The sequence below is a fragment of the Sorghum bicolor genome, chromosome 1, assembly GCF_000003195.3.
Source record: "Sorghum bicolor cultivar BTx623 chromosome 1, Sorghum_bicolor_NCBIv3, whole genome shotgun sequence".
NCBI lineage: Eukaryota > Viridiplantae > Streptophyta > Magnoliopsida > Poales > Poaceae > Sorghum > Sorghum bicolor.
In genome coordinates, this window is record NC_012870.2 from 26,543,555 (window position 1) to 26,551,309 (window position 7,755).

The window sequence follows — 7,755 nt, forward strand, 5'->3', positions numbered from 1 at the left end:
ACTTTTAGGCTACCACCAACTTTGACTCGAAAGGAGAAAAATAATACATTGAAAAGGAATGATAACATCATTTGAAAAATAATGTATTTCTGCACGCACTATGTATATATGAAACTGAAATATGTAATAGTAGAGTAATTGGAAGAAACATCACTTACCTTATGCCCTTAGCATGGTTGCCTCACTACATAAAGAGTGGCTAGCAATGTCAAAGTTTATTTAGGCCCCCGTTTGGCATGACTCTATTTTACTAGTGAAGTCGTTTTTTTCTAAGCTCTATAAATAGTTTCATTCAGTGGAGCTGGAGCCGTTCTGATAAACTATTTGGCAAAATAGCTTTACATATAGAACTCTTTAAAACATACTCGTAGAGAACCCCATACAGAGCCCACTAGGATGAGGTGAAGCCATTACTTTTGGCTCGATCCTACATGAAATCTTAGTGTGAGACCACGACTTAAGGGACTTTTTGGATAAAACTATTTTATTTTACATTATTTGGTACAAAATGGCTCCAAACGGCTCTTAAAACCGATGCAGAAGCCGTATCAAATAAGGCTTTATATTTTTGTATTTGCTATCAAAGGCTGACCACAAAACCCGCCAATTGCAAGGATGTTTTTTTAGGTTAAATCTCATGCGTCAATCTGAGAGAGAACTTCATATCATTATCACATTTCGAAGCAATCCTTTATAAATTCATTTAAAAAAACAATCTTATTATTACTATTAGAGCTCCAATGGAGACTTCATAATAATTCTCACAAGATACGCTATGAATTACATAATATAACTCTCATAATACAAAAATTTGGCCTTCAATTTGATACACCATCATGAATAATAATCATTAGATCTATTATGTTTTACAAAAAATATTGTACTCATTTTTGTTATCATAAATATAAATAAAGTAACCCTTATATTTTGCATCTAAATTACCCACGTCTTTTTTATGGAAGGTAATCAAAATTAACTCTCTAAATTCATATATAAATTACCCACAATTGTTATTATGAAAGATAATTTAAAATAACTCTCTAGCTTTATATTTGAATTACTCACCTATGTCATTATTAAAAATAATGTAAAGTAACCTCTAAGGGCGTGTTTAGTTGATGAACGAAAAATTTTTGTGACACTGTAGCATTTTCGTTTATTTGTAGTAATTATTGTCCAACTATGAACTAACTAGGCTCAAAAGATTGGTCTCGTAAATTTCGACCAAACTATGCAATTAGTTTTTATTTTTGTTTATATTTAATACTCCATGCATGTGTCTAAAGATTTGATGTGATAGAGAATCTTAAAAAATTTTGGGTTTTGGCCCTGTTTAGTTCCCTGTCCAAAATTTTTTCATCCATCCCATCGAATCTTTGGACACATGCATGGAATATTAAATGTATATAAAAAATAAACTAATTACACAGTTTGGTTGAAAATCGCGAGATGAATCTTTTAAACCTAGTTACTCCATGATTAGCCTTAAGTGCTACAGTACCCATATGTGCTAATGACAGATTAATTATACTTAATAGATTTGTCTTTCAGTTCCTGACGAGCTATGTAATTTGTTTTTTTATTAGTATCTAAAAACCCTTTCCGACATCCTTCCGACACATCCGATGTGACACCTAAAAAATTTTCATCTCCAATCTAAACAGGGCGGGTGAAAGTAAACCAGGCCTAAATTGGGCCTTGTTTAGTTCACCCTGAAAACCAAAAAGTTTTCAAGATTCCCCGTCACATCGAATCTTGTAGCACATGCATGAAACATTAAATATAGACGATAATAAAAACTAATTACATAGTTTAGCTGTAAATCACGTGATGAATCTTTTGATCATAGTTAATCCATGATTGGATAATATTTGTCACAAATAAACGAAAGTGTTACAGTGCCGAAATTTTTTCACTTTTCGAACTAAACAATATGGTAAGATTTGATGGGTCATCTGTAGGCCGAGACAACCAATGTCCAAACTCGAAAGCATCATTTCTCTGCCTCTTCTCACCACGAACAAGCGGAACACCTGGGAAGCATCCGGCTCCCAGATCTCCCGAAGAACCCTAACCCCCCACAACCTTCTAGAATCTCCCCGCATGGACGGCCTCGCGGCACCGTCGCCGTCCCACTCCGGCGCCACCTCCGGCGGCGGGGCCTCCCACCGCAAGCGGAAGCTCCCGCCGTCGTCGCTTTCCGACGCCACCGCCGACGAGGACGACGACACCACCGCTCCGTCATCCCCCTCCACGGCCCCATCCTCGCCCTCCCGCCCTTCCTCTCCATCTTCCTCACACTCCGACGATGACGAGGACGACTCGCTCCACACGTTCAATGCCGCGCGCCTTGACGGCGCGCCGGGTGGGGGCTCCGCCTCCGGCCGTCCTCCGAAGCCGGATTCCTCATCAGTGTCTGCTGCGTCGGCCGCCGCCGCGGCTGCGGCGGGCGGAGGACCCAAGCTGGAGCCTGGCTCGGCGACCGCCGGCGACGGGAAGGAGGACCCGAAGGGATTGTTCACGGACAACCTCCAGACCAGCGGCGCTTACAGCGCCCGTGAGGAGGGCCTCAAACGCGAGGTCAAGGCTTCTTTTCTCTTCATTTTGTTTCACTTTTCCCTGCCCGCTGATAGTATCAGTTGATTAGAATGTGGCTGAGTCTGAGACAATTGAATTTGTTCAGGAAGATTCGGGAAGGCTGAAATTTCTCTGTTATTCTAACGATGGTGTTGATGAACACATGATATGGTTCGTAGCACTTCTGACAACTCTGTTGAGTAGTATGGTGCTAGTTTTTATGAATTATGTGTCTTCGCAGGTTAGTAGGTTTGAAGAATATCTTCGCTCGGCAGCTTCCAAATATGCCCAAAGAATATATTGTGCGCCTTGTCATGGATAGGTAATGCCCAATATAATCCGCCTACAGTTTAGCATTTACTCATAATCTTTGTGGCTTTGGAAATGGGAATAAGATTAAATTCCTTCTGTGGTAGTTAACCCCTTCACCCCTTGTGTCATATGCCACAGAACTCACAAGTCAATGATGGTTATCAGGAACAATATTGTCGTGGGAGGCATTACTTATCGCCCTTATGCAAGGTAATGCTGCCACTTTGGTTACTATTTGTTATGTCGATATTCTATATTTGTTGTGCTTAATGGCCAATTCATGATATTTCATATATGCTCTTTCTATTTCAAGATCCAATAGTTCTTTGCAACTAAAAGCAAATGGCTCGCAACTGACACTAACTTTATGAGCAAATGTTGCCCGATCAAGATATTGTGTTGTAACATGTAACTTCACACTTATTCAGGAAATCCACTGCTTTTATAATATTAAAACATCTGGCAAGTTAGAATGTAGGATGGAAACATGTGTGTGCTTTTGTTTATCCTGCATTTTTTTATTGTGCTAATTTTTATTCTGGAAATCATAGCCAGAGGTTTGGAGAAATAGCGTTTTGTGCTATCACAGCTGATGAGCAAGTTAAAGGCTATGGAACAAGATTAATGAATCATTTGAAGCAACATGCACGGGATGCTGATGGGCTCACACATTTCTTAACCTATGCTGATAATAATGCTGTTGGCTATTTTGTAAAGCAGGTATAGCTGCCTGACCTTTTACTTTATATAATCTATTTCTTTCAATTTCTTGTTTTTGTGTATCAGTAACTGAAAAACTTCGGAAACTACATGTGTGACATACATAGTACACCTAACCTCACACAATAGATATAACTCAAAATACTTAAAGACCTCTTTATGCTTTAGAAGGTTGTGGAGTATTGATGAGTTGGATGGAATTTCCTGTATAATCAATATTGGGCACAATGTTTCTGATAATCATTGACATCAATTCAAACTTTAATGTCCCAATTTATCTGCAAGCAATTTCTTAGTCATATAGATTAATTCTCTTAGGTACAACATCCAAATTAATTGTTTTCATACTTGTTAGTAAAATTGCATTGCAAAAGGACGTGATCTGCCCCTTTTTTCTTACTCTCATTGGCAACATATAGGGTTTCACAAAGGAGATCACATTGGACAAAGAAAGATGGCAAGGGTAAGCCTGTCATTTACATGTCTTTGTTTCCAATTATATCGTTCCATATTCTTTTTAGGAGTTTATTTGCAAATGTTGAACTTAACAGTTTGCTGGTTCTAGGTACATTAAAGACTATGACGGAGGAATATTGATGCAGTGTAAAATTGACCCAAAGCTGCCATATGTTGATCTGGCAACAATGATTCGACGTCAAAGGCAGGTAAAGTAATAATAGGCTAATGGCTGCACAAAACAGAATGCATCCAGCTCGTGATTAAATGTCTGTTCTTATCGTTCACTTTATTACATTTCTACAGGCCATTGATGAGAAGATCAGAGACCTTTCTAACTGCCATATTGTTTATCCCGGAATTGATTTCCAGAAGGTTAGCTTTTTCCCTCATGGGCTCAACTATATTGGGGTGTGCTTCATCTAAACACCCTCCCATTATTTAATGTACTCTGGAAGAACATCGGGGGGAGGGGGAACTGCTAGGTTGCTAGGTACGAAGATTTTTTTTTCTCGAACACAAGAGGATTTCATATCATTTTGTTAAGAAGGAGAGTACACAGGAAGAAAAGAATCCTCCCCGAAACAACACAACACCAGTACACTTGCATACTGCTAGATTGCTAGGTATAAAGAGACTTGGTAGTTGATTCTCTTTGTAGAGGAAATTACTTCCTAGGAATAATTTGTTTTGTCAGCTGCACAGAAATTACCTTTAGGAAAAGAGGCTGGTTCACCTTGTTATGAATATTGCTTGCCCGAACCAATCACCATGCATATTTTGTTCTCTTTGGGTTTGTGCTAGATAGTATACGAATACAAATGAAGAATAGTAAGATCTAGCATTCATAAGTATGCTCATATTTGCTTCTTTGTAGAAAGAAGCTGGCATTCCAAGAAGACTGATAAAGCCAGAAGATATCCCTGGTCTTAGTAAGTTGTTATATTCAGACTTGTTTTATTGTTCACCCTTGATAGGTTCTGACAGTTAGGAAGACTATCTTAGATATTTTTTTGTTCACCCTCTATGATCAGGTTTTGACGTTTAGGAGGTCTATCTTGGATGTTGTATTTTTAATTTTAAACATGCTGCATGCTGAATTATCTACAGCTGATATATTCAAAAGGTGTTTCAATTTCTGAGTGCATTAGTGTTGGTTTGTTTTGAAAATCTCAAATAAGCAACAACATCAGGAGTAAATACTAGGGACTGTTAAACATACAATACCTATCTTTGTAAGAGAAATCTGTTTATTTCCATTTTTTATTATGTCTTTACTGTTGATTTAGTAATGATAGAAGTCTAAACTTGGCCATTAATGTGATGCAGGGGAAGCTGGGTGGACGCCTGATCAGTGGGGTCACTCTAAATCACGATCAGCGTTCTCCCCGGACTATAATACTTACAGACAACAACTTGCTAACCTTATGCGGACATTGTTGAAGGTAAGTTATCTATTTATCTGCACAAATCTTAGCAGATGGTGCATGTTACATAGTACTCCCTCTTCCAAATGCAAGTCATTTTAGCCTTAGCAGATGGTGCATGTTACATAGTACTCCCTCTTCCAAATGCAAGTCATTTTAGCCTTGTCCTAATTTAGACTTCTCTACTTTGAAGTTTGTTAAAAAATGCAGAAACATCTGCAACATCAAACCATCACATACACCATGAAATATTTTGATAGTGTATTTATTTGATACTGTAGATGTTAACATATTTTTCTATAAACTTGTCAAAGCTAGAGAAGTTTGACTTAGGACAAAATTAAAATGACTTACAATTTGGAACAGAGAGAGTAGTTGATACAAGTTGATTGCACTCCAACCATAGATTTATGTAGTTTCATACCAAAAAATATGACAAATCAGCTAAAAATACATACTCATATAAAATCGAGAAAGACATCAAATGATTTGTTTTTACTTGTATCACGGATATCCCATTGCAGAATCTGAGTGAACATCCTGATGCTTGGCCATTTAAAGAGCCTGTGGATTCACGAGATGTTCCAGACTATTATGATATCATAAAAGATCCTATTGGTGAGTTTGAATTGCAGGGGGCTATAGTTCCTTTATACAATCAAAGTGACATTTTATTTAGGTGAACAACCAGTGTTTAAAATGCACGCCTGTCTGCAGATTTAAAGACGATGTTAAGAAGAGTTGACTCTGAGCAATATTATGTGACCCTAGAGATGTTTGTAGCCGACATGAAGAGAATGTTCAGCAATGCAAGAACTTACAATTCTCCAGATACTATCTATTACAAATGCGCAACACGGTGAGTTCTTTTTACGGACTTTGTTCTCACAGCCAGGGATGGGTATGTTCCTGGCCAATCAGCTGGGAACTGAGTGACATCTGGTTTTTGGAGATTTTCTAGTTGGCTGCTTTATCATGTTCACATTATCTAACCTATATAATCAACCATGCCATTCTATCTTCTAAATGGCACAATGCCCAGCTTAAATCTGGCTGATACAGTTTATGCCAGCTTTCAGACTAGGGCTGAAAACCTTGCAACTCTGGCCTCTGGTTACCTCAAGTTTTCGGAATCCACCATGTGACTATCGATTTTATTGTTTTTTGTCATGCAGGCTTGAAAATTTCTTCTCAACCAAAATTGCTTCACTGGTTTCACAAGCCTCAACCAAGAGCTAGACTGGCGTGGGCTCGCTGGACACTGTTGTCACATGCATGTTGTAAGATTATTAAGTTGTATCTGATATAGTTGTCGCCTTGCTGAATGTTCGGCACGGCGATGAACTTTTAGGTTAGTATGCTCTTTATTTTAACCAGGTGGGACACTGATTTTTACGTATTGGGGTTCAACCTGGCGGGCCTACTAATATAGATTGAGGAGATTCTGTAGTTTCCAGCACCTATGGGTAAAGATGTTTTTCAGCATCTTTGGAGAACTAAATTGTAACCTACTCAGAATTTGGTACTCCCTCGATTCTAAATGGTAAGTCGCTTTTACTATGAGCCTGCCCGCTGCGGCTTCAAGCCTCTACAGCTGCCTACATCTGTCTGCCCCTCGTTAAAAACCAGAAGCCTTGCAGCCGCGGTTGTTTAAGCCTGCAGCGAATGGGCCTATATATCTAGACATAACCTATATGAAGGTATTAGTAAAAATTATAATTTACAATTTGGAATGGAGGGATTAGACTGTTAAAGAAAACTTTAAAAGATGTGAAGTCATGAATTAAGGCATCATAGCTGAATAGGTAGAAGGGTTTCATTCTAATTCATAGCATTAGAATCAAGTCTCTGTAAAAGGACAGAATGTTGTACGCCTCTAATCCAAATTATAAGATGTTTTTTGTCCACGTCTACTGCAAAGGATTTGATCATTTTCAAAAAATAATAAAACTATTAAATGATTTTGCATTGAGAACCTAAACTATTTTCAAATGCATTTAGGCTTTTTGATCATGTTAGAACTAAATCACGTGTATGCTAATTCTTTTGTTCCAGATCGAGTATGGACACGACATCGAGCCTCTTTCGGTCTGTATACGGATTTATATTGCTGACTTTGGACTTTACAATTTTTAAACCTTTAAAACCGACTTTGGAGCAGAATGTCAATTGGTTGTACATGTCCTTAGGCTTTTCAGGATTTATATTTCACACATAATGACACGGTTACACTCTTTGGTTGAAAGAAACTTGAAAAAAATTG

General features: G+C 38.2%; 1 protein-coding gene across 1 annotated transcript; it reads left to right on the forward strand.

Annotated features, from left to right (window-relative positions):
- LOC8064917 (histone acetyltransferase GCN5) lies at positions 1,975-7,055 on the forward strand. The gene is made up of 13 exons (XM_002464578.2): positions 1,975-2,580; positions 2,684-2,748; positions 2,819-2,899; positions 3,028-3,099; positions 3,441-3,609; positions 4,029-4,072; positions 4,175-4,274; positions 4,372-4,440; positions 4,943-4,997; positions 5,395-5,510; positions 6,017-6,110; positions 6,210-6,351; positions 6,668-7,055. The coding sequence occupies exons 1-13, from the start codon at positions 1,975-1,977 to the stop codon at positions 6,729-6,731; spliced, it is 1,677 nt and encodes a 558-aa protein (XP_002464623.2). The 3' UTR covers positions 6,732-7,055.

Bases quoted from the DNA above. Each gene is read 5' to 3' on its own strand.
- LOC8064917 (XM_002464578.2), top strand. From the start codon at position 1,975: ATGTCCAAACTCGAAAGCATCATTTCTCTGCCTCTTCTCACCACGAAC. The intron at 3,610-4,028 runs GTATAGCTGCCT...GGCAACATATAG, and splicing joins TTGGCTATTTTGTAAAGCAG to GGTTTCACAAAGGAGATCAC. The intron at 5,511-6,016 runs GTAAGTTATCTA...ATCCCATTGCAG, and splicing joins TTATGCGGACATTGTTGAAG to AATCTGAGTGAACATCCTGA.